This window comes from Colossoma macropomum, unplaced genomic scaffold, assembly GCF_904425465.1.
Source record: "Colossoma macropomum unplaced genomic scaffold, Colossoma_macropomum, whole genome shotgun sequence".
Classification (NCBI taxonomy): domain Eukaryota; kingdom Metazoa; phylum Chordata; class Actinopteri; order Characiformes; family Serrasalmidae; genus Colossoma; species Colossoma macropomum.
Window position 1 is genome coordinate 4,603,537 of NW_023494789.1, and position 27,146 is coordinate 4,630,682.

Consider the following 27,146-nt stretch of genomic DNA (forward strand, 5'->3'; position numbering starts at 1 on the left):
GTAACTCAAATCTTTGGCATCTACAGTCTTCTTCTTCATTCTGTTTCAGAATATTAGTAGGCCAGGGGTGTCTAAACCTTTTTGAAAGAGGGCCAGATCGAATGTCAAAATACCCAAAGGCCGAACAATTATTTACAGAGGATTCAAAATATTATGTTTTCAAAATATCAGCGCCTAGAAACTGAGGCTTCTGTGAGCTACTGCATTTCCTATCACTGCATAAAAGATGCATGAGGCTTCATTTATTGTTGGCTTGTTCATTCAGAACAGTTTGGATCGATAAGTGCTTATAATAAATAAATTAAATTGTTTAAGAGTAATACAACATGTCTGATGTATTAATCATTGTTGAAAAATACACTTTGTGAGACAAACTAAACAAAAATCTACACATTTTTGGTTTTGTTAGAAAATGTTTTTTACATACCAAATAAACAGCATAGCCACGTTGTTGTTCAACCTTAACCTCTTATTGACCAGGGTATATTTTGTTTTGTCCATCTGAATTTACAAGACCAAATCGTAAGGCAAATTATTCAGTAACTGCATGAAATATTATTATTTTTTTTTAAAAGCTCCCCTCAAATTAACAAAAAATGTGTTTTATGATCACACATATTGCTATATGCTTACAATTTACTACTGAAAGCCAAAAATCTTAGACGCTCTTTGTATTATTTTATAAAAATAATTTGTACAGAGCAGATGCCATCTGTTTATAGTTTATAGCCCAGATTTGTGGAAAAATGGGTCGATTTTCAGTAGAAAAAAAAAAATTCAACTTCTTTTATTATAAGGGTTTAAAATTACATCACCCATCTATTTGACTGGAAAGAGGACAGTTACAGCTCTCATACGACACCCAGCTTTTGAATGTAGCTTATGAAATATGAAAGTTATGAAGAATATGACGAAGTGCGTTTTGGAACCACCGGTGGTCTCAAGGAGTTGAAGAGGTTAAAGGGTTAATATTTACTGAACGACTGAATTTGCTCTGATAAGAAGTTTTCTTATCTCAGTGTTTAGTTTGAGCTTTATGTCTGTAGTCTTGACTAAGTGTAGTTCAGTAAATGAAGCTGCAGGTCTGGTCAGCTGCCACCATCAGGTAAAAGAAAGAACTGCAACGTACTGGCTGGCGGGCTGCTTAAAATACACTGTAAGACAGAAGTCGGGGGCCAATTAAAATCGGTCTGTGTGCCGCATTTGGCCCTCGGGCCGGACTTTGGACACCCCTGCAGTAGACCTAAGCGCAAACCAGCAGCACTCTTCTCTTCAGGAACACATCATCCTCCTTGGCAGCCAGAAGAAGCATTAGCAGTAGCTTTTTCCATTACATCTCCATGTCTTACTCAGCAGACCTACAGCGTGCTGACCTGCCATCCCTCCTGCACTGAGGGCGGCTCACGTGCTGCGCTGGCAGACTCTGCTCTGGAGGCGGTCTGCGTGAGCAGGATCAGCAGGCCACACAGCAGGCAGAAGAAGGAGGCAGCGGGGGCCAGCATGAAGGACAGGCCATAGTGGACGCTGAGGTGGAGGCTGGGGCATGCCGAGAGCCTGCGCTGGAGGACGTACTGCTCCAGAGAGAATGAACCCTGCACCCACGCCGCAAACGTTCCTACCACCAAAAAGACAAGCAGGCCTACACACAGAGAGTTTAAGTTAGATGTATTGTTCAATATATTTCTTCTCTCACTGAGTATTGTGTGAAGGTTCTTTAGTCCAGTTAAATGACCAGGGCCCACTGACTTTCCCAAAGTTTTATTACACACTTCTATATTACAGAGATGAGTCTGAATCTTTAATACATAGCAATAATGTTAGCTTACAGGGATGAATCTGCATTTTTAGTGAGTAACTTACAGAGATGAGCCTAAGGCCTGAAACATACTTCACACAAGGACGCGAACGCAAATGACAGCGCTCGGTCAATGCACTGCAAATGCTCGGTCCTTCTGTACAAACTCACCGCGTGTTCTTACGTTGTTGTGGAGGTTAAAATACTCAGTACTGAAGGGGGCGATAGAGTACAAATCATAGAGGGATCTACTGTTATTCCAATAGCCTCAACAGCTAAACCTGGACAGTAGAGGAGAGTGGGCTGAGTGAGCTCATTTTATGGCATGAGACTTGAGTGGTCGTCTGCCATGGCAGTTGAGAAGCATGCTGGCGGTACAAGACCGCTTGGTCAGGCTTGGCTGTCGTTATAGCGCCCCTTGCTGTAACGTTCAGAATGCAGCTCGCGCTTGCATCGCGTTATGAAATGCGTCGTGACACATTTTTGAACGCAACTACACGTGAAACCCCACCTGCATAGCTCAAAGTGTCTGCGTTTGCGTCCTCGCGTCCTCGGGCCTCAATCTGCGTCCTCGGGCCTCAATCCTTAGTTAGTAGCAATAGCATTAGCGCATTAGCTTTCAGAAATGAGTCTGAATCTTTAGTGAGTGGCAGTAATGTTAATTTACACAGACGAGTCTGAATCTTTAGTGAGTGGCTTGCAGAGATGAGCCGGAACCTCTAGTTAATAGCTGGCAGAGATTGATTCTTTTGAGTGTGAATCTTTTGAGTAACAGTAATGTTAGCTTAGCTTAGTCCATAGCAATAACATTCACATACAGAGATGTATCAACAGTAACGTTTGCTAAATCAAACATCATTGTAGTCAGTCTGAAATGACCAAAACCCAAAAATGTGCCAAATTCTGAGAGGCACTGTACTGAGATGTGAGTTGAGCTCTCTAAACCTAACCTTGTTGGTTCCCAAACATGACCAACTCACAAAATCTGACTTGCTGGGTTTCTATCATTCTTGGCTGGAAATGAGCCAAAAACCTGTAAAGCTCAAATGAGCTGATCCTGTAGAGCACTGTAAGCTTTACAGAGAGCTGTGGAGGTGTTGAGGCCTATAACACACTAAATCAGCTTTAATAAGTTATAAACTGAATAATAGTGTTTCTACATTGAAGCAGGGCTCCCACACCTTCCCCATCCCAGTTTAACCCCCGACAAGAAGTGTTGAAAGGAAGAGGACAGCTAAACAGAATGCATTAATTATTAATTTGCCTTATTACCACCAGTTATGAAGAGAGCTCCTCCAGCTTCATAAAGGCGACGGCTGGCCGTTGGGATGCCGCAGATGGTGACAAACACACCAAGCGTAACCATGGTGAGTCCCAGCACAGACATAATGCACCAAAACGCCCTATGTACTGGACAACACATCAGATATGACTTCAGCGGGTCAAGTTTTAATGGAAAATCATGTTCTGTGATTTGGTTAGGGTTTTTGAGGAGGGGGGTCTACTCACCAGTAGTTGAATCTGAGGTTAAAATGCCAGAAAGAGGAATTTGGGAGAGATAGGCTGGTGTGCAGATCTTCTCTGATGGTTGGTTGGCTGTCAGAAAAAAATATGTATCATCAGTTCATATGTTTTGCTTATGCCATACGACATCATACACCTTTGGAGATTGTTTGACAAGACAACTTAGCCTGGCTCCCAGTTGCAGGTTAGGTGCCCAGGACCTACCAGTCCTATCATGCCTAACTTAAAGGGCCCATATCCTACATTTGTCTTGCATTTTATTTTTCCCTAAAGTCCACTTATGAAGTTTGTGTGGTTTAGAATTCATTTTACATGACATTTTCCAACCTTTCTTTATCCCTTAGATGTCCAGTAAAGTCAAAGTTTATTTATATAGCCCTTTTTACAACAGGTGTTGCCACAAAACAGCTTTACAGAAAAATCCAGCTCCAAGCTCCCATGAGCGTCACCAGTGGCTCCCTAAGAGCAGGAGGAAGAAACCTTGAAAGGAACCAAGACTCAAAAGGGGAACCCATTCTTCTCTGATCGACACCGGATAGCAAACAGCAGAATTAAATAGGCTGTTTTTGTTACTGTGCCTTTAAGACTGATACACCGATCAGGCATAACATTATGACCACCTCCTTGTTTATACATTCATTGTCCATTTTATCACGATTCTCAGGCCAGCAGTGACACTGAGCTGTTTAAAAACTCCAGCAGCACTGCTGTGTCTGATCCACTCAGACCAGCACAACACACACTAACATACCACCACCACGTCAGTGTTACTGCAGTGCTGAGAATGATCCACCACCCAAATAGTACCTGCTCTGTGAGGGTCCATGGGGGTCCTGACCACTGAAGAACAGGGTAAAAGGGGGCTAACAAAGTATGCAGAGAAACAGATGGACTACAGTCTGTAACTGTAGAACTACAAAGTAAGTGGAGCTGATAAAATGGACAATGGGCGTAGAAAAAAGGAGGTGGTCAGAATGTTATGCCTGATTGGTGTATGTGTAAATGTGTTTTGTTCTGATTGGCTGTGCAGTATTTTGCCTCATTCAAAAAGTAGTCTTTATAACTTCAGTATAAATGGGCGGGGCTAAACTACTGTAGGCTGTATATGTAAATGTTGTGGTTTTCGTGTCATCACAAAACCACTGAATTCAAAACAGATTGTTTTGCAGCCTAGTGTCCAGATGTGGACTGTATAGGTTGTGAGTGAACTTTACTTTTTGAAAATGACATTAAATTAAATTCATTAAATTCATTAAATTCTTTCATTTAAAATAAAATCAGGAAAACTCAAGTTTCAGTGATATGGGCATGATTTTCCATGTAATCACTGATTAACCCCTTAAATGGCCAGGGTCCACCAGCAGGCCCAAAGTTTTAGCACACACTCTTTAAGTTAGGAATAACTCAGCAGTCTGCACTGAAGTTCCTGTAGTTACTGAATAATAAGCCTTGGTATGTAATAACCCTGAGATTTTAAGGGGTTAATAAGCCTTAAGCATCTAATAAGCCTTTGAATTTGAAGAGGAATTCCACCAATTTTTCCAAGTTTCTTCATAATGCAATGATTCAGTGAAACAATCTGCATAATGCAATTGCTAATATGTAAACAAAGTCATTCAGGGTGGTTTGATGTCAGTGGAGCTGTTCTAGAGAAACTTGCTGCGTCAGAGTTGTGGTGATAGGAACCAGACATTCGAAGCATTTAATGCCTCTAAAAGCTCCCTCACAGAAAGTTATTACACAAAATGGTGACAAATAAGCTGCCTGATGTCTGCAACATAGCTTTACCATAGTTTTGAACTATGCTTTTGGGCAAAAATGTAATTTTGTGAACCTACTCACGGCAGAGAGGCACACGCAGGGCGTTAAAAGGCAAAACAACAGAAAAAGAAAACTTTTTTTTCATATTTACCACTGTTTTTCTGTTATCAACACTACATATAAAACCCAGAAGAAGCATGTCTTCGGTTCACTGGAGGTTTTGGATAGTAAATGTGTTGTAGACATTGGGACCCCTGGTTCCTATCACCACCTTTGTAAAGAAATTTGAATCAACAAGTTTCTGTACAATTAATTATTTCACCTCAAAACACTCTAAATGACTTTGTTTAGACCGCAAGGTTTTAATTAAGCAGAAATTCTTTAAAAATTTCTGGAAATTCCCCCTTTAAGGGTGAAATGAAGAGCAATTGGAGGGTATGGCTAAAGTTTAGACCTAAGTTATACCATAAGCAGTGCTTCTCCATGACAAAATCCTTTTTTAACCACAGATTAGCCTGTTTTTTCAACCTACTGATCCAAAAGTCCAACATGCTGTCCTCTCCTCTGTCCATTTCCTTCATGTAGGAGCATCTCCAGAAAACACCTTCATGGTAGGCCAGGACCGCATGTTCGGGACCATCTTGATCTTCTTGAAGGCCATCCTTCACATTGGAAATAGAATTATTATAATACATAATTATGATATAATTATTATTATCTTTGAAATGATCATTAGAAATTGGAATACACAAATACGCAAAAGTAATTTGCTTTTGATCATGATATTTAGCTGTACTGTACACAGTATAGAACAGGGAGTGAGAATAACATTAAATCTGCAGCATCTTAAATGGATAGTTTGGTGAAAAATCACATTTACACAACTTTCCCATCTTCTCAAATGTGGTCATTTAGTCAGGATATGTTTGGTTTCTAAAGTTTGCATCGTTTTTGCTAGTGAACTGTGAGGGCAATGAAAGCTTATGCCAGGCTAATTAAGCTGAATTGAGGAACTCAATGTTGTAATGTAAAGGGAAACCAATGTTTCAAAATGTAGGCATAATTAAATGGTTAGCAAGCCAAAAAAGTCATTCAGAGTGGTTTGTTGTGAAATGATCCGTTCTAGAAAAACCTAATGAGTCAGAGTTGTTTGCAGTGGTGGTGATAGGAACCAGACGTCTCCCTCTTAAAGCTCCCGACAGAACATTATTACATGAAGTGCTTATGAATACACTGTCTAATGTGTGAGACATTGTTTTACAGTGGTTTTGTGATAAAGTTTTGGTGTAAAATGTTTTGTAATCAATTTAATTTAATCTATTCATGGTGGATGGATACATGAAGTGTGTTTCAAGGCAAAATAGTCCCCAAAGAAAACTTGTTTCATCAGAATGTAGATTTTGTATAGTGAATAAAATGTCCCTATTTGTATCATAGACATGGCGTCCCCTGGTTCCTATCACCACCATTGTAAAGAAATCTGAGTTACTAAGTTTTTCTACAAGGAACCATTTTACATCAAACTGCTCTGAATGACATCCCAACTGCTGAATTACCAATTTTTCTAAATTTCTTCATAATTCCATGACTGAGATACAAACAAAATCATTCAGATGTTTTTAGATGGTTTGATGCGAAATTGCCATTTCATTGTAGAGAATTGTATAATGGTGCTGACAGTAAAAACCACTAAACATCCTGCATGTACCTCTCTGCCATAAGAGGTACCTTTAAGGCCGAAAACATACTGTAAAACAATGTCACTCACATACATACATACATCATCTAAACCGCTTATCCTTCTGGGTCACGGTTGGGTGCTGGAGCCTATCCCAGCTGTCATTGGGCGGAAGGCAGGATACACCCTGGACAGGTCGCCAGTCCATCACAGGGCACACAGACAGACATACACAGTCACACCTAGGGACAATTCAGCATGTCCAATCAGCCTGACTGCATGTCTTTGGACTGTGGGAGGAAACCGACGTAGACACGGGGAGAACAGACACATATTTCGGGAAATTTATTTGTAACTATTTCATGTTATTACTTTCTCTGATGTAACTTTTAGTTCCTTCAGACGTCTGGTTCCTATCACCACCACTGTGAGCAATTCTGACTAAGATTCTCTAGAATGGAGCATTTCACACCAAACCACTCTGATTTACTCTATGATTTAATTATGCAGCATGAATGAAAATGGGTGAAATTCCTGGTTAAAAACTTGAGATGATTTTAAGACAAGTGCAATGATGTAGGTATGCAGTGTGCATGATGCTAACTAGTAAATACAATTCAATAGGGCAACTTGTTAGCTAGAATAGCCTTGTAGCTAACCTTCAGACGCCAGACATGTCTTGCATCCTGATTTACTGCATTTTTCTATGAAGATTGTTCACCTTAACTGTCACTTTAAGTACTGTTAGAATGCTTTGGATACAGTTGTTCCAGTTTAGCACTGGTCTCTTTAGCGTCTCTGTTCTTATCATTCATAACAGCTGTGTGACAGAATACATACATGCAGCTGTTCCAGGACCTCAAATAGTACAAGAACACAGAACATGATATCAGTTTAGTTTGATGCATTTATACTCATTCCATTTGGTCTCCCTTACCTCTGTAGTGACTCTCCTTAGTCTTGCTGTAATTTTGTCCCCTGGATCACAAGACTCGGAGGCTAGCAGCCAGTAGTCGGTCCCGAGAGAAAGCAGAAGAAAGATGGATCCCAGAGCTCCACAGAATCCGGCAATGAACTGCAGCACTGCCAGCCGCATGGTGGATAAACTGAAGCTCATTCATCTACTGTATCATCTTAACTGCCCACCGTCTCATGTATAGATTATCATCTGCCTTCCAGGATGGGTTGTCTGTCCATCTCTCATGTCTGTGAGTCTATGATCAAATTAGATTGCCAACCTGTCTTCATTATTTCTGGTACCATCATTAGATTCTACTTTTAGCTCCTGAGTCAGTTTAAAGCAGAGGTGTGGCACGATTCAAAAATAACCGCTAATAAAAGACGTGTTAGACGCACATGATTGACAACAGTTGCATTCCTCGTGTTGAGTGCTGGAAGTCTCAGGTTGTGCTATAAGGATCGTGTGCTGGATGGATGTCCGCAGCTGCACACTGGAGATGATGTAAGAGTAGTGAAAATAGAATCTGTCATCATGCGTTGTGAACCTTTTAGATATAGTTACAAAGTGTTTAACTTTAGCTGTGCCACTAGGGGGAGCCAGGGTTAACTGTAAATTGTGCTGACACATTTCACATGTGTTACCTCATGTGTTACACCTAAAGCCCTTCCCCAAACTGTTGCCACAAAGTTGGAAGCATAATTGTCCAAAATGTCTTTGTACACTATGGCATTAACATCACCCTTCACTGGAACTAAGAGGCCCAAAACCTGAAAAACAGCCCCAGATCATTATCCCTCCTCCACCAAACTTTACTGTTGGCGCTATGCGTTCTAGTAGTGTTCTCTTAGCATCTGCCAAACCCAGATTAGTCCAACAGGCTGCCAAATAGTGCATATAATATGTAAGTGACCCTTATTAGTTCCAGAACAGGGAAATTTCACCTCTGCGTTTTGACCCATTCATGCATTTAAACACCACATATACACTAGTGAACACATACACACACACACTAGGGGGCAGTGAGCACACTTGCCCAGAGCAGTGGGCAGCCCTATCCAGCACCCAGGGAGCATTGCTCAAGGGCACTTCAGTCACATACTGTCAGCTCTGGGTATCAAACCAGTGACCTTCTGGTCACAAGGCTGGTTACCTAACCTCCAGCCCATGACTGCCCACATTGATTTATGGTTCAGTGCTCCAGGGAACATGTATTTACCGCTCCAGAGGTCAGAGGAGGCGCTTTACACCACTTCAACTGATGCTTTGCATTGTGCATAGTGATCTTAGGCTTGTGTGCAGCTGCTCCATCATGAAAACCCATTTCATGAAGGTTCTGAACTGAGCTGAACCACATCACTAAATCACCTCTCCTATTGATACACACTGTGCAATATATCATAACTGCTACTGTAATGACTCTCACTGCGCTCTTTACACTGTAATATCGATGCAACTCCGAGTCAGTTATGTCATATCATTATGTCTAGATTTATTTCAATTTTCTATTTTTCTGCATAGTATATGTAAGGTTATGTGCAACTATCTATCTATCTATCTATCTATCTATCTATCTTAGTCCCTGAGCTCTTCAATACAACCCATTCTACTGTGGAAAAAACAATGAAGTGACTTTGCATCCCAAAATGTATTATATGTAACTGATACACCACATTATCAATGTTACCAGTTTATTAATCAGTTTGGACTGAATATTATTATTATTATCAGCAGAATGCTCACATTCTTAAAGAATGAATGTATGAAGGACATCATATAGAAGAATAATAGTCTAGGTGAAACAGGACTGAGGCACTTTATGTATTAAGTGCATGATACTGCCTAGAGTCAGGCCAAAGGTGAAGAGCAGTCATGACTCCGGCACCCAGATTGGGTTAATTCACAATAAATGATAATGTTAAATGACACCAGTCACGTTTGAACTGTAGATTCGGTAGAGAACAATAAACAAGTAACAAGAATTTGTGTTTCATTCTGACTTTCAATGACTACTATTTGCTGAACTGGAAAAATTCTGCCATAGGAGCACGGGAAGTGTAGCCATGCAAAGGGGCTCTTGGGAGGTGCTGTGCTCCTGGTAAGGAGACATGGCTGTTGTTCAGTCTAAGATGTGCATGTGTGTTATTAGTGCTACTCTGCACTGAGCTGTGAGGGTCACTGGTGTCAGTGTTAGTGTCTACAGTAAAGAGAAAGGGTATGGATTGAAGTGACCTGCCCACTTAAATAGTGCTGGCAGTGGTTCTCACTTGCTGTCTGTTCAATAAAAGAGCACTTGCCTTTAAAGCACGATGTTTTCTGCATCATCTTCTTTGCTGATGCTACAGTATCTTTAGTATAATGTTTATTTCACCTTTTGGACCTAAACATCTAGCTGGACCCTCTTTTTAGGCCTGACATTAATACATTTGACATATCATGTGGTCTGAAAATCTCCCGCAAAATCTAATCTGACACTTCTGACTTTTAAATTATTATTTCAGGCTTTACAGGGTGACTCACAGCAGTGCACAAACACCAAATTTTAGTTTTTTTTTCTTCTGACACAATAACACTACTTCTTTCAGTTTTAACAAAAACAATGATGTAGTGCAGCTTTAACAATCGACTGCACTGGATAACAGTTGACTGTTATGTACATTTTTCCTATTTTAAGGCATCATTTTTAAGATTATCCTAGCATGTGTTACCACACAGCCATTTTTCCTTTCAGGCTAATATGAATGTTGACATTGTTATTATACTATGGTCATTTAAAACTAGGAAATAAAAAAGTACAGGCACTAGTTGATGGTACTATGTGGTATTATTTCATAAGATTCACTAAAATGTGTTCAAAATGTCTAAACACATTAAAGGAAATAGCATAAACTGATATTGATTGCATGGTTTTCAGACAAGCATAGCTTAAATGGACAAGCGTTACCTGTTAGTAACTTAGTTGACGCAGATTTTTTAAATGGAGAATTTCATCAACTTTGATGTGATGCATTTCTTAAAGAACACAATACCCTGCTGAGAAAAACAGACCAGCGTGCGTTCTGTACTGGTCTAAGCTGGTTTGTGCTGGCATGGCGCTGGTTTAGTTGCTCACCCAGCATGGTCATGCTGCTGACCAGCATACCAGCTACCAAAACACAACATATGCTGGTTTTTAGTGAGCAGCCATGCTGGTCCATGATGGTTTTTCTAGCAGGGTATTTGCATGTCAAAACCTTGTAACTCTGAAATTGTAAGTTTACTGGAAAAGGAAAAAAACATTCTTAAATTTCAATGTAAGTTAATGTAAAAAGATTTTTTGAGAGTATTTTGGATCATTTATATTGATATGTTTGTCATGAAATGTTGACACAGTGTAAAAGGCAGTTGGTATTGAAAAATGAAAATTGTTAAAAATTGACATAGAAGTTTTGTTCACAATGGTTTGATGTGAAATGGTACATTTTAGATAGTGGTGGCGATTAGAACCAGGGGTCACAATGTCTACAAATAGAGTTATAGCCTGTGGCAAGTGTGGCTATTTTATTTACTATCCAAAATGACAAGTCAACTCACGTGTGCCTTCTGAGTTTTGGATGTTATGTTGGTAATTGTAAAATAATGGTAATTAAAAATCTAAGCTTTCTTTGGGTGCTATTTTGCCTTATAACAAGACTGACCTCTCCACCATGGATGGATTTAAAAATATAAAAATCTTACGCCAATGAGGCATTAAATTTTTAAGCATTCCTAGTATCTTAAATTCTTAATCTTTAAGAGGCATTGAATTCTTCAGACGTCTGGTTCCTATCACCACCACTGTCACTGTGAACAATTCTGTCTCTGTTATTTCTCTAGAGCAGAGTATTTCACCCCAAACCACTCTGAATGACTTTGTTTACACCTCTGTCATTAAATTATGCAGAAATTTTGAAGTTGGTGGAATTCCCCTTTAAGGATTTAAGAATGCGAGCAGGTAGTGTGAGCAAACAGCAAAAACATGGATTTATTTGAGAGCATTAGCAGGAAACTTTTGACAGATCTCAATAAAAGTTTAGTTCAAATCCTGTTCTTACAACATATGACCACATGGTGGCAGCACAGCTTTAATTCAAATTTATCATGGGGGTTATACACCAAACAAACCTGTCTCTGCACACATAGGTGTAGAAAAGGGAGGGTTTGTGTGTAGGTGTGTGTATATGTACTTCACTAACACACCTTCTTGTATGTCTACTCACTGTCCAGTTACTGCAGTGCAGAGAATGATCCACCACCCAAATAGTACCTGCTCTGTGGTGGTCCTGTAGGGGCCCTGAATGTTGACAAACGGTGAAAGGGGGCAGACAGAGTATAAGATAACAAAGATGGACTACAGTCTGTAATTGTAGAACAACAAAGTGCTCCTATGTGGTAAGTGGAGCTGATAAAATGGACAATGAGTGTAGAAACAAGGAGGTGGTTTTAATGTTATCACTGTGTGAAATGTTTGGGGCTCAGATTCCCAAAAGCTTCAGCGTATTAAGATCATCAAGACTGTAGAGCTGGTAGAGAGAGTGTTTAATGTGATGCTCGCTCTACCATGTAAAAATAATCTTTGTCCTAAAATGCTTTTGGGAAACCCAGCCTAGTTTAGTTTTAGTTTAAATCACAGAATTGAGTGAAATAACGTGTTGTGTGTATGGAGCAGGTGTGTACAGGAGGATTACACCTCCACCACCCCCCCCACACACACACACCCACAATGAGTAATTAATGTTCTTATTTTTGGCTTATGCATCATTTACATACAATTATTATGAATTTAATTACAACCCCATTTATAAAAAAGTTGGGATGCTGTGCAAAATGTAAAAAAAAAATGCAATGATGTGCAAATATGTCCTATATTTCATTGCAAATAATACAAAGACAACATATCAAATCTTAAAACTGAGAAATTGTATTGTTTTTTGAAAAATATGTGCCCATTTTTAATTTGATGCCAACAAAACATTCCAAAACAGTTGGGACGAGGGCAACAAAAGGCTGGTAAAGCTATGTAATGCTTAAAAAAACACCTGGTGGCCAACAGGTCAGTAACATGATTGGGTATAAAAAGATCATCCCAGAAAGGCTGAGTCTTTCAGAAGTAAAGATGAGGAGGGGTTCACCACTCTGTGAAACACTGCATGATCAAATAGTGCAACAATTCAAGAATAACGTTTCTCAACGTAAAATAGCAAAGAACTTTTGCTTTTCATCATCTACGGTACATAATAACATTAAAAGATTCTGAGAATCTGGAGAAATCTCTGTATGTAAGGCACAAGGCCAAAAACCAGTATTTGCTGGCTGTGATCTTTGGGCCCTCAGGCAGCACCAGCATTAAAAACAGACATGATTCTGTAGTGGAAATCACTGCATGGGCTCAGAAACACTTCTGAAAACCCAGAAGTGCATCCACAAATGCTAATTAAAACTCTAAAATGCAAAGCAAAAACTAAATATAAACAAGATTCAGAAATGCTGCCACCTTCTCTGGGCCTGAGCTCCTTTAAAATGAACTGAGAGGAAGTGGAAAAGTGTTTGAACATTTGAAATTCTTTTTTGAAATCATGGACACTGTGTCCTCCGGGCTGAAAGACCACCCAGCTCGATATCAGCACACAGTTTTAAAGCCAGTATTTATGACGGTATAGGGGGGAATTTGTGCACATGGCATGGGTGACTCGCACATCTGTGACCATTAATGCTGAATGATATATACATGTTTACATATACATTCTGCATGTATTACAGCAGCATTGCTCCGTACTAAAAGAGTCCAGGTGCTAAACTGACCTGCCTGCAGTCCAGACCTGTCACCACTGAAAACATTTGGCACATTATAAAATGAAAAATATGACAAATGAGCCCCTGAACAGATGAGCAGCTGAAATCCTACATCAAAAAGAACAGCAAAACATTTCTCTTTGAGAACTACAGCAGTGTCTCCTCAGTTCCCAAACGCTTACAGAGTGCTGTTAAAAGAAGAGGTGATGAAACACAGTGGCAAACAGGCCCCCGTCCAACTTTTTTGGAACGTGTTGTTGGCATCAAATTCAAAATGAGCATGTATTTTTTAAAAACCAGTAAAATTTCTCAGTTTCAACCTTTGATTTGTTGTCTTTATAGTCTTTCCCTTTAAAAATACGGTTTACATGATTTGCACATCATTGCATCCCTATTTTCTATTTACATTCTGCACAGCGTCACAACTTTTTTTGGAAATGGGGTTGTATTTTCTGTGCAGGTCTAGGCCTGGGGTTGGACTGTTTCCACAAATAGTCAGTTGCAAAACATGTCAAACAAATAAATAAATAAATAAATAAAGATTCCCATATCCGTTATTAACACGTTTGCACGTGCCCTTAATCAGTCTGTCGTTCTGATATGAAAATATGATGTCAGCCTGCTGGCTAATATTACACTGCACGTGTAGTTGCAGACGGAACGTGCGCGGTGGGCGGCGCCGGGGCCGGTGTCGTCAGACGCAAGGGCGGGGCGAGCCTATGCAGTGGCGCAAGAGGCAGCAGGAGCAGCAGTGAGGGCTGCTGCTGGAATATGTCTTCAGACAACTGAGCGTATCAGGATTATTTCACCTTCAGCCATGGACTGACGCCGTGGCCCGCGGAGATGTAAGTACACGTCAGCCCGCGGTGCGTCTGCGGCGGTCAGAGACGCCCTGCGGGGCTGATAGACCAGCGGGGAATTCAGCGTCAGCTCTGTTTACTTTGCTGTGGCAAAAACGCCGAGATGCGCAGCGAGACGGCAAACTTGGAGGCAACTAGCTGGCGCTGTGTTATGTTATGTGATGTTAGGTGCTACTTTCAGGTCTCGGCTGTGGTGACTCGGGCGCTGTATCGACTTCAGATACGGCAGTGAGCGAAATCGAAAGCTGGTTAACTCTATTCAGTGTATCCGTTGGTCACCCTCTGGTCAGGAGGGAGTGTTACAGGTACAGGTACAGGTGCACAAGGCTCAAAGCTACGTGTTTACAGTGTAACCTGTTCAGACCTTATTGCGTTATGTTTAGATTCCCCTCGTGTTACTGATGCTTCACATGAAGACTTGAGCAAAACAGACCAGTTTTATCAGTTTTAGATTCACTCACAACTTCCTGCCACAGCATGCCAGTTATCTCCAATGATCTCTCTGGCTTACAGACTTCAGCACCACGCCTGGGGTTTGGTATAAAACGTTCTAGAGAAACTTAGCGAGTCAGAGTTGTCCACAGTGGTGGTGATAGGAACCAGACGTCCGCCTCTAAAAGCTCCCTCACAGATTATTATTACACGAAATGGTTATGAATCCTCAGCCTGATGCCTGAGACATTATTTTACAGTAGGTTTGGCCTAAAATGTATTTTATTCAATCTATTTTAATCTATTTATGGTGGAGGGATACATGAAGGAAAGCAAACAAAGAATCCCCAAAGAATTTTTTCTTTTTCTCATTTTTTCGGGTTTTCCAGATTTTACCATCATCAACATTGCAAATGAAAACTCAGAAGACACGTGTAGATTCACTGGTGGTTATTAAAATGGCTATATTTGCGTTGTAGACAATGGCGACCCCTGGTTCCCATCATCACCACTATAAAGAACCGTTTCACATCAAATTACCCTGAATGACTTTGTTTACATTTCCACCACTGAATTGTGCAGACATTTGAAAAATTGGTGGAATTCCCCTTTAAGATGCAGGGGTCATATGCTGAGGGCAGATGCTCATATGCATTCCAAAGGGGATGCAAAATAAATAGACATAAATCTGAGAAAGATTAAAGGGACATTTAGTGCTTGCAGACGGTCAGCTGATCTCACTTGACCACAGCTCTTTACTGGCCAACGTTGTGGCCGCACTAGGTCCTTGATTATCTGTTGACTGTTGCTCAAGAGACTCGGCCAAAGATAGAACGAAGGCGAATGGTTTCATTTCATTTCATTGCACCACATTTTTAAAATTTCTTTAAAATTAAAAATTAAATTTAATGCAGTGGTTAAGATGGTTTATTCCTAGAGAAGATCACTAAGTTTTGAGATTGGATTGTGGCCTAAACCGTATTTTTAAAATCCGGTCATGGTGGAGAGGTACATGCTTCCTCTTGTAAGGCAAAATAGTGCCGTAAGAAACCTTCAGCCTTCAGTGGTTGTAAATAGTAAGTAAAATAGCTATATTTGTGTGGCAAACACTGTGACCCCTGGTTCCCATCACCACCACTGTAAAGACATCTGAGCCTGTACGTTTCTCTACTGCGAACCGTTTCACATCAAACCCTGCTGAATGACTCTGTTTACATCTCCATGACTGAGTTATGCCGAGATTTTGAAAAACATGGTGGAATTCCCCTTTTAAATTGAAGTATAGAAGGTATGGACAGGTTAGCCGGAGTGAGAGGATTGCTCATGCCTGTTCGGAGGCTGACAGGCTGTTGCATAATCGTGTTTCAGTAATGTGGTGTGGTTGCTCTGCTGGGGGATTTGAGCAAGTTACACTCAGCGGAAAGGAAAACAGAAGTCTCCCCTCTGCACACACGGCAGATATTTCACATCAGGCCAAAAACTGTTAATTGACTCTTTAGTCTAATCCGTTTAAATGGAAATTTGCTGGATGATTTCCTCTCATTTAAAATCAAGTGTTTTATTGTATGTGATGATATAGTCTAATAAAGAATTGCTAAGCTGGAATGTTGATAGCAGTAGAGGATTTTACTGTTAACAAGCCAGTCCAGAGACTATCTGACTGATCTTTCTGTGTCAGAGTTAGTATCATGGCATTAACTGGAGATGACAGGCCGATATCTGATGTTTTTCACACACATACAGTACTGTGCAAAAGTCAGTGACCACCTTTGTTATGTAATTTCCAGTCATAACATCCAATAAGTACAAGTTATTCAGTTTTAAGAAGATATTTCTGAGGTGATTAAAATAGAAGATGATACATTTGCACAACAAAGGAGAAAATCAGTGGAAAATAAGTGATTTTTGTGCTAAAATGCTTTTGGGAAACCGAGTCTAGTTTGGTTTATAAAGACTTGTAGACATAGTATGAAAGAATATAAAACATACAGTAACAGGATTACACCTCCAGCCCCTCATGCCTCCCCCACAATAAGTAATTAATTTTTTCTATATATTTTATTTTATATATAATTATTATTCTACGCAGACCTAGGCCTGGGGTTGGATTGTTTCTAAAAATAAATAAGGTCAAATGTGAAACACGTCAAACAAATAAATATATAAAAATGTGCATATGCATTAGTAATATATTTGTATGAGTCTGAAATTAGTCTGTTGTTCTGATATGAAAATATAATGTCAGCCTGCTGGCTAATAAATAAAATAAGTGAAAAAACATGAGTCTCCAAAACTGGTGTTCAAAAAATAAGATATAAACCATGCAAGACCTGGTAGACCACCGAAACTGTAACCATCAGATAAACCGCACCTGAAGTTTTCACATAGGAGAAAAGCTGAAAAAAAAGCTGCTTCAGATCTAAAAAAATCCACAGGTGTTTCTGTCCATTTTTCCACTGTGAGAAGACGACTCAGTGCTATGAGCCTGAAAGGATGTGCAGCTGTCAAGAAGCCCTTACTGAGAAAAGGAAATGGCCACCCCAGAGTTTAGACCTCAACATCACTCAATGTGCTTGTGATTATTTGGATTGTAATAAGCAGAAAGTGCAACCAACGTCTGAAACTGAACTTTGCAGGTGTGGAAAAAAAAATATCCCTGCAGATTTAGTTTAAAAGCTGAAAGTAAGTCTCCTGAAAATAATGAAAAATGCAATAAAGGCAAAAAGTGGACACTCTCAATACTAAAAAAGTAGGTATTTAGTTTTTGAGGCTTCTTGTAAGTTTTTGTTAAATATGTTTTGTTTTTTTTTACGCTAAAAAAACAAATAGCTTGTACTTAATGGCCATGTCCAGTGCCCATAGATAAACATTTATAATAATGTAAAATTTGGGAGTAAGTCTACCTGGATTAGTGATACAAAGAAATATAACACTTATATTTGTAGGGTTACAATTGTAGTAAAATGAATAAAATACAGATATTTCAGCCCAGCAGCCCAGCATCACCTAAACATGCTGCTCTTTAATACCTCCTCAAACATCAGTCTGAAATATTGGTCAAATCTAAACGCCTGTCTGATGCGCATGCTTTTTTTTTTTAACAATTATCTGCTGATACTCATGAATCCAATATCATTTGCATCCATATTTTTAATATAATCACCAGAGGGACTCTTGCTTTTCCATCTTATTAGGGATGTATCAGTCCAGCTTTTTCTTTCCTAATACATATTCCAATACCTGAACTACCAAATACAGATCTGATAGTAGAGCTCCATTAACGTTATATTGATATTGAGAACATTAGAGATTGTGTTGTCTCTTGTTGTAACGCTGTGTCTCGTAGATGTGTAGTAGGTAGGTGAGTGCATTAATAATACTAATATTATCAATAATAACACTGTATTGTAGTTTAGGCATTTGCTCACACCATAACCTTTTATACAGGGTGATTCAAAAAGATTCATCTGATTTCAAAATGATTTATTTCACTTGTAAATCATTACAGAACGATGCAGTAAACTGTAAATGGTTTAAATGAGCATTAAGGTTATTTTGTAATTGTACAAGGTCTCAGTATGAACCTCCTCCAGCTGTACAGACAACATCAACACCATAGTCAAACTCATCCCATACTCGATTAAGCATGTCGGGTGTCTCTGCACTCACGGCTCTTTCAGTGCGATTTCGGAGATCATCCAGTGTTGTGGAACCAACGACGAACGCTCTGAGCTGTTGGAGGTTCACTGACCACGAAAATCACGCTGCACAGTTATGACGGATTCACTCTTATTGAAGTGGAGAACGCAGAACGCTTTCTGCTCAGAGGTCGCAGAAGGGAGCCATCTTCCACTGACAGTCAGAAACTCTATGACCCCCTCTTTCAATTGGTATGTGATTGGTTCCTAGGTGCCCCATGCTTGTAAAAATATGGCGCCTTGAAATCGGATGAATCTTTTTGAATCACCCTGTACTGATAAACATAGACTTAACCATAGTGAAGGCTTGTCTTATGACAGCATTCTGTTTAAAATTGTGCACATTTTTGACTAAATTGTTCTAGAAGACTTATAACCGCATTTTTTAATTTATTTCTTTTTACTAAATATTCATGACTGTACCCTCTGATGGACTGGTGACCTGTCCAGGGTGTTTCCTGCCTTCCGCCCAATGAGTGCTGGGACAGGCTCCAGCACCCCCATGACCCAGAAGGATAAGGAGCTTAGAAAATATGTGTCCGTATGTCCGTGAGTCCCTGACTAATGTGGCCCAGTGACACCTGAACAGTGTCCTGTTCATTGAAAGCAGTCAGCACTGGTGCTCGTACAGGTCTGAGGTTACACTGACTCATCACTACACCTTCCAGTCCTTTTGGGATCTTTTGGTTTCCTGCTCTATTAATCTGCTGAGTCTGTCTGACATTGATTAAGATACTAAACCCACTGAATGCCTCATTACTAGACCTCAGCCAGGACCTGTTATAAGTATAGGTCAGTCTGAGTTTAGCTGGGATTTAGTGCAGCATTCTTTGTATCATTTACTGAGGTTAAGTGTCTCAGCTAATCAGGGTCACTTCCTTTCAGTGGTCAAGCATGGCCTCACTTTGTGACTTACCATCTTGCAAGGCACCCTCTGCAGGTTTGTTTGCAGAGAAATCGCTGAGGCATGTTTGCCTTGGAGGGCTTAGCAGTGCCTTTAGGACCGTTTGTCTATGCCGAGTTAGATGAGCCGTTGTAACTTGGCCCTCAGAGACTGGCCCTCATACGTCCTCAGGCACAGTAGAGTAAACTCTCCGCTCCAGCTCTATTGTGACTTGAGCTTTATAACATGCTGTAATGAAGGTAAAGCTGTGTCAGCTCAGCCAGGTCCAAGCAGCCATTAGCTCTGATATAAAAGACTGCATTAATATTAATGTGTACATTTTCGAAACTTGCCTTTTGTAAGTTTTTTTGGTCTGTAATAGCTTGTCGGCTTTGTTGTGTCCCTGAAATAAAAACGATCCTAGGTATACTGAACGTTACTGTAAATTAAATTCAATTAAGTGCTACTAATTATGCTCTCCATGTAATGAAACCTGCCATAGGCCAGTGTTCTTTACAAACAGACGATATCCATGTATTGTAACGTCGTTTTCCATGATAACATTATCATACCTCAGGTATGTAACTGTAATGATAACTGTATGGTTGTTTGAATTTGTGGTAGGCCAGTGCCGATAACAGCTTCCTATTATTCTGGTAATTGTGTGGAAAATAAACCAGTGATGGGGACCCAATGATGCCGTGAGAGTTGAGTATTTCCTTGTCATATAAAAGAGCATAATAAAGCGCAGTTAAGTAAAAGTCAGTGTAGTTAATTGTCATCATTAATTCAGCCGCAAAACTGCAATTAATCTAGTAATAAATCACAGAATTGCGAATGTCACTTTAACTCACGTGAACTAAGGCGCTTAGCTTAGTGTTTGGCTTCCTCTCTGAAGTCATTTTGCTGGGGGCCATTTGAGACGACCCGTTTCACCTACTGAACGAGAGCTGAGACAGTGTTTTTCCTGAGGCTGAAGTCATTTTGCAGTCTGAAACCTGACACTATGGTATGACGATGTCCTAAAATGTACACCATACAATAGATGCGGCTTTTTCGTACAGGCCTGATATCATAAACAAACCATGTTTAACTAGCGCAGCTGCATTTCTACAAGAATTTCATCTATGTTGGGTACAATAACTGTACCTTAACTGACTTGAAACTGCTTTATGCGTTTGCATAAAATAAGGCAATAAATGAAAAAACTTTTTTTTTCTCATTTACTGGTGTTAAATGAGTAAATGAGTGCACAAGCCTAATTTATGGGATTGTCAGGATCGGCGTACCCCCCCAACCCCAACCAGTGGGATGATTAAAAATGGTTAAAAAGTGTTTGGGACCACATCACATTGTATTACATTGAATGTGCATTAAAGTTGAGCACTTTTTTCACCATAAAAGAATATCGCTATGCATCTCCATTATAGAGATACAAGGTTTTTCATGATAGCAAAAAAGTATTTAACTCTGGCCAGGGGTATGTAAATGGCCCATGTCATGGAAATCCAAAATTTCCTCCTTTTTTTAGTATGTAAACATTTGATAAAGTTTCAAAACATGCCATTCATTGCTCAGTCCATATATGGAAACGAACGACTGTTGTAAAGGGTAAAGAGATGTTATTAAATGGTCATGTAAAAATGAATTATGACTGTTTTTGGTACATAAAATCACAGACGTTATAAGTGGATATCAGTGGGGAAAATACAATAAAAGAAATATGTAAATACAGTACCTTTTTATTAGTTCTCATAGCTCCTGTCTCTGCTTCATGTTCTGTATTTTCTCTTATACCAGAAGAGGTTTCTTTGTGAATATCTCAGGATCATGTGATCAGTTTACCATGAAATTAGTCTAACATACTAGTGTTGTAAAGTATTTTTCATGAGCCTGTCTAATTCAGGAGAGTGTCCGTGTATTGAGGACTGAAGAGTGAATCACAGCTGGGCCAGAACACTCTGTACTTTTGTCGTATCAACTCAGTGTCTGTTTAATGACCCCTCACTAGATATGTGGGGACAGCACAACTAATAACACAGCATGGAGTCCTAAACTGATGCAAGCTGAGTATCATGGTGTGCTTGACAGTTGGCATGTACTTACACAACACTGCTCTTCATTATTGATGTGCATGAGTAAGTTGGAGAACATCTAACCCACGTGCTGAATGGAGCAGAGTTGGTCTATCCTGCTTTTAAGTAGAGCCCCAAGAGGCTTAGAGTGTGCCTGTAAACGTGAATGTGCAAAAAAGCATCTACGCCATGGCTCTACAGCGGGGAAATGGTGTTACATAATGGTGGTCCTGATGCTGAACGTCTATAAATGGGATCTACTTTCCTCTCGATGTAGTAGTCTAGATCAGGTCTAGGGTATGGACCAGTATAAAAAATGTATATCACAGTAATTACCCAACTTCTTACTAGGGCTGGGCGATATGGCCAAAAATGTTATCACGATAAAAACTTTCATATCAGTCGATATCGATACATATCACGATAAATGTCAAATCGTTATTTCTTTCAAGTTTGAAGGCTGAACATGACAAACACTCGTCAAACTGTGGAACATTTCACAAATCTGTCATTGGACAGTGGGAGAAGATTTCTAGTTAGCTGTTTTTACCAGCTGGAAAAGCACAGCCGCAATTTTTGTAGTATTCATAATATAAAAAAGAAAAATGATTATTTTTTACCTGACAAACTCCTCCTTTTAGGTACATTTAAACTGAAATCTGTGCTTTTTGGTCTTGTTTGATCTACAGTAACATCAAGTCGCCGTGCTGTCCGAGTGACAGAGCGCTGCTTCAAGTTAGCCCGCTGCTAAAAACAACTAGCCAGGGAAGCTACCATTCTCCCACTCTCCAGTGCCTCACAGCATCCTCAGTTTACTTTTGTTTACATTTGCACTAGTACTAAAATATGACTGAGCGCTGTAGCAGTGCTGTAGTTGAGAGGAGCAGGCGTGATATAACGCTGCTAAAGCTGGTCAGGATGTATGGACAGAGGTGAGGTTACTGTAGGACAGTAAAGTTACGCCACTTATCTCGTCACTCACACTTGGCCACAGGAGAACAGATCGCCGGTCGCTCCACTCAGACAGGGAATATATAAATCCACGTTTCAGACGTTACCAAAGTATATTTGGCGACTCAATTTATTCCTTGCCCCCCTCCCTCTCTAATCATGTCGGAAAAACTCGGAAGTGCGCCCTCTCGTGGCGACAGTAGTGTCGCTTTCCTTGCAGTAGAAAACACCACCAGGGCTTTCGCTAGAACATTTCTCATTTCTATCAAGGAAAGTTATATTGTGATAATTATTGTTATTGTTTTATTGCCCGGCTTTACCTCTGATCATCTTAATTTATCGAAATTTTTGAGCTTGTGAAACCAGAGCTGCTCTGGTTCAAAATCTGAAAATGTCTGCAACTTGTTTGAATGGAATGCAGTGACGATGTCTGTGATAACGTTACAATGCGTTGTTACCATTGCGATATACAGGGTTACCAAATACCGACACCTGTCTGATCAGATCTTGTTGTAGATACAGTATTTGGGAGTCCTGGTGGTTGGTGTGAAATTTTGGTCTTTGAAAAAGAAATTGAGGCAGTCGTTTCCTCTTAAGCTATACGGTTCCCAGCATCACGTCGTCTTAATATTGAAATGCTAGTTTGCATGTTTGATGTCCAAAGTTGCGTTTCACACTAACTGCACTATCATACACAATTCTGGCTTTAAGATTTCACTGTTTTTTTTTGTTTTGTTTTGTTTTGTTTTGTTTTGTTTTTTTGTAATTAATCAGATAAAAAAACTGGTAGAGCAAGTAAGAATTTGTAGTTGCTCTCTCAAAATAATGATTTCTATCCTTGAGATTCTCAAACTTTTCAAAGAAAAGACTTATTTTCTCATAATTTTGACTTATGTTGTCAAAATAATGATGTATAATCTTGAGATTTTAAGTTATTAATATTTCATCTACTACATCAACATAATGGCTTATGTCCACAAAATTGACTTATATCAAAATAATCACTAATTTTCTTTAGAATTTTGACTTACCTTGTTGAAATATTGACTTCCTTTCTTGAAATTTAGAAACTTCTTTGTTTCCACACAGCATCTCTGAATCTTGTTAACAATTCTTGATCTACAGCTCTTGACCAAATTTTGACATACTGCTGTCAGAAACATAGAAGGAGAAATAAACCATAAAACATACTCAACTTGTTTTTATAAATTTATTTATGTGTTATTATGAGCCTTGGTTACTTTTTAACTAAATTAGCTTTGAAGCTTCAGTGCAAAAGTAAAGAAGCAAACTTCAGACACCGAACATGTTTGGGCTGATCAGCAACGTTTAGGGTTAGAAAGATTTTGTGTACTTTTGTTTTTTTTTTTGATGAGCTATTCTGGTAACATAGGCCGTAGGAATCACTGACCGTTTAGGATTTAATGTGTTCCAACTGTTTCCTTACACATAGCGCAGGACTCGGTCATGAGCCAGGGACAGTGGACAGTATTGATCAGCAACTTGGCACCACTGCAGAGAGAGCGATGAAAAATCAGACGTACTTGTTTTCCAAAGCTGCTATTCGAAGAGCTGCTTGTGTTTAAAGGTTCTCTGGAAAAAAAGGCAGCGGCTGTTTGAAAGAAGCTTGATCCACTATTTCTATCAGTAAAGCAAATGTTTTAGGACGTCTAATAAAGGCCTGTTCTGTTCTACATTTTTAAAGCTGCTCATTCCTTTAATGCAGGGCTTCATGTTTGCATATGCTACAAATAGTAACCGCTTTAAAAACCAACATCTGTTAAGCAGCTGGAGGCTGAATGAATGTATGAATGTTAAGAGAAGATAATATATAAAAAAAGCTTTAGTGCCTGGTCATCTACTTCAGTGAAATATGAGTCTGTTACATTACCAGCATCCATGTGTCGGCGATGACCGCTGCCCTTTGCCGCTGACCTTTTTCAGCATAGCGTCATCATTGTTCCTGTTCAGAATGAGTATGCTGTTTGATTTTAGCCAGGCTTTTGTGCTTTTACCATTATTTAGAATTATTTGGCCATTATCATCTGAATTATGTTATGGAAATGCAATAGTGTCTATATGTTATAGTGACAGTGATAATATATATTTAATATTTCCATTATCCTAAATGTGGTCAGTTAGCTGTGATATATTTGTTGACCATCACTTCCTTCTTTCGTTTTGCTTCTTTAGCACTGGAGCTATGCAATACGAGTGGGTGGTATACTGGTTCATCTGATGTGTCTTCCTCCAGTATGAACTTTGTCCTAACCGTTAAACCAATATGCCACACATGAGTGCAGATAATGCAGCGTACAAACAGTGCAAACCACGCTGTTTAGCTGAGTGGTTAAGTCAGGGATGTTTCAGTCATGCTTTGAATGAAAATGAAAAAGCAGTAGACCCTCAATCACCTTCCACTGTCTACTCTGTCGCACCTGAAGTAGCCCATTTTGTTTTTGAGGCAGCAGACATAAAGGAATAGCCAGTCTTTTGGGGTTAGTCTTGGCCTAACGTGGACTGCATGCCAAACGTCCTCTCATACCACCTGAAGCTACGCCTCACTCAGTCAGTTACATCAGGTTCTGTAATCTTGTGACCTTGAGCACGAAACGAGCTGTGAACCAGCTGATACTGATAGCAAGAATGACTGTAATATTTTTCAAATTCCAGCAGTGTCTGATGGTCTGAGGTGTATGGGACACACATAACAGACAGGTGGCTGGAGAAATTCAGTTGGCTTCTTATTCAGATTTCCAGTTCCACCTTAAATGGTGCAAGAGTTTACATTCAGGTGCCTGTGGAACAGAAAATCTGAACAAAAAGCTGCTGAATAAGAAGCCAATTTCAACTTCGTATGAATTAAGGCATAAAACAATATTTAGCACTGAATAAAGCAATTAAGCTTTTTGCCAGGCCTTAGGGACGAGTGTGTAAAAGCAATGCTAACATAGGTTCATCTAGATGTTGTTCAGCTTTGTTTTTACTCATTTGCACAGTAAAAAAAAATCAGGTTTACTTTGGTTGTTAAAAATGTTTGTTATTATCTCAGAATAATAAAGGCACTGATATCCTACAAAAATAGGATTTCTTAAGCATTTCAGTGGTCGTACTTAAATATATATATCATCGGCACAAACTAACGAGCAGAACAAGCTTCGCTGTGACGATAATTAACTCTGATCAGCTCCCAGCTTCATTATTAGAGCGAGACAAAGGAGAAAAAGGTGAGATGAGCTGCTTTTCCACCGTTTACAGGCTTTAACTTCTGTTCAGCGCTGCTGCCATGGTAACGCTGAATGATGGCGCAGTGGAAAAAAAGCACATGAACTCCGATCTGAACGTCACATTAAGGTCGCGTGGCCACGAATCGGATACGTATCCGATCTAGACCACATACGAAAGTGGCGATTTGAAAAGATCAGATTTGTGTCCACACAGCCCTGAAAACATCAGATCTGAGTCACATTAGGGCAGAAGATCAGATTTGTGCCACTTCAGCGTGGTAATGTGAACGCAGCCAAAGTGCATTTTTATGTATTTTATCTGAAGCCTTGGTCGCCCCCACAATGCTGATGCCACATGTTTAGCATGTACAGACACAGTACAAACACGTTTAAATGAATGGAAGCTGGTAGTTAATATTTAACATGAGGTTATTTGCAAAATGCTAATTGATTGCTGATTGATTTGCCCAATACCACTTTCTTTACCAAAATCGGCCAATACTGATCTAAAATTTCTTCTTTGAAAGCTGGTAAACTTTAAAATGAGCCATTTTAATTAAAGCGCTTCACGCAAGATGAACATCGGAAAGTCGGCTATCATTAAAACAATTCAAACTTATATTTTTCTCTTTCAGTATCGGTGCTGTGTCTGGTTCCTGTTTGCTTTGATTCATTGTTAGCAACGACCGTTTCTTGTCAGTGTTTCTACAAACCACTACAGAGTTGCACTGTGAAGGTATAGGAAATGTTCAGCGTTTGCTTCTGTGGGTGTAACAATGTGCAGCATTGTTTTTCAAGTGAAATTAAGTGTCACCACACAGACTTCCTGTTTTTCTCAGAGTGAGAGCTCAAGCAGTGAAAGCTTTGAAGTCCGCTGCCTCCCCACCTGGCATTTGACAGGATCTTTTTACGGCAGTTTCAACTTGAGTGCAAGCAAAGAGGAACTACAGCTTTCTTGAGTGAAGCGGCATCTGCTTGCCAGAGAAAGCACTGCCCCCTTTACGGGACTTGCTGGTCACTTTCCGCTCACCAGATGGATCAATCGACACAGTTTCCCGCTGGCTGCTTATATTAGGACCCCCCTGCTCTTTTGGTCAAGCGCACAAAATGGTTTTGTCAATATGTAGCCTAATGGCTCTTATCTACACATTGATCTCAGTGCAGCATGTTGGGGGATGTAGTTCAATATGAACGCAGTGTCTTAGATGTTGTATAACGATGTTGTCTCCTATAATTGCATCACAAACCTTGAGAAGAAAGTGTGCACGTGTTTTTATTACATTTTCAGAAAAAGTAGGGTCTGGCTGATATATCGGTTGGACAATAATAACATCTGATATTGACAGTCATAGATCTATCGATGTCTGCAAAATAAATCAGTCATCAGTAAAGGACAGATAGTGTGTTTTACAAAACTCATTCGCATCTGAAGAACACAAAGTTGTTTCTATGATAAGAACTGATGAAAATTAAGAGAGATAGAAGTTAATTAA

At 39.7% G+C, this 27,146-nt stretch overlaps 2 protein-coding genes across 2 annotated transcripts in view; one reads left to right on the top strand and one right to left on the bottom strand.

Moving 5' to 3' along the window:
* Nucleotides 1–915: 915 nt before the first annotated feature.
* Nucleotides 916–8,006, bottom strand: tmem182b (transmembrane protein 182b). The gene is made up of 5 exons (XM_036569486.1): nucleotides 7,696–8,006; nucleotides 5,613–5,742; nucleotides 3,305–3,391; nucleotides 3,068–3,205; nucleotides 916–1,639 (listed from the first exon to the last, which is right to left on the bottom strand). The coding sequence occupies exons 1-5, from the start codon at nucleotides 7,873–7,875 to the stop codon at nucleotides 1,359–1,361; spliced, it is 816 nt and encodes a 271-aa protein (XP_036425379.1). The 5' UTR covers nucleotides 7,876–8,006; the 3' UTR covers nucleotides 916–1,358.
* A 6,254-nt stretch (nucleotides 8,007–14,260) lies between these two features.
* Nucleotides 14,261–27,146, top strand: part of inpp4ab (inositol polyphosphate-4-phosphatase type I Ab) — a 92,209-nt gene continuing 79,323 nt past the window's right edge. Inside the window, 1 exon segment of the mRNA XM_036569822.1 lies at nucleotides 14,261–14,372. The gene's annotated coding sequence lies outside the window, so the exon portion shown is untranslated.

Coding starts and splice junctions, on each gene's coding strand:
- tmem182b (XM_036569486.1), bottom strand. CDS start 7,875: ATGAGCTTCAGTTTATCCACCATGCGGCTGGCAGTGCTGCAGTTCATT. Junction 3,392..5,612: donor CATGTTGGACTTTTGGATCA/GTAGGTTGAAAA, acceptor TTTTTCTGACAG/CCAACCAACCATCAGAGAAG. Junction 3,206..3,304: donor AACCTCAGATTCAACTACTG/GTGAGTAGACCC, acceptor TGTGTTGTCCAG/TACATAGGGCGTTTTGGTGC.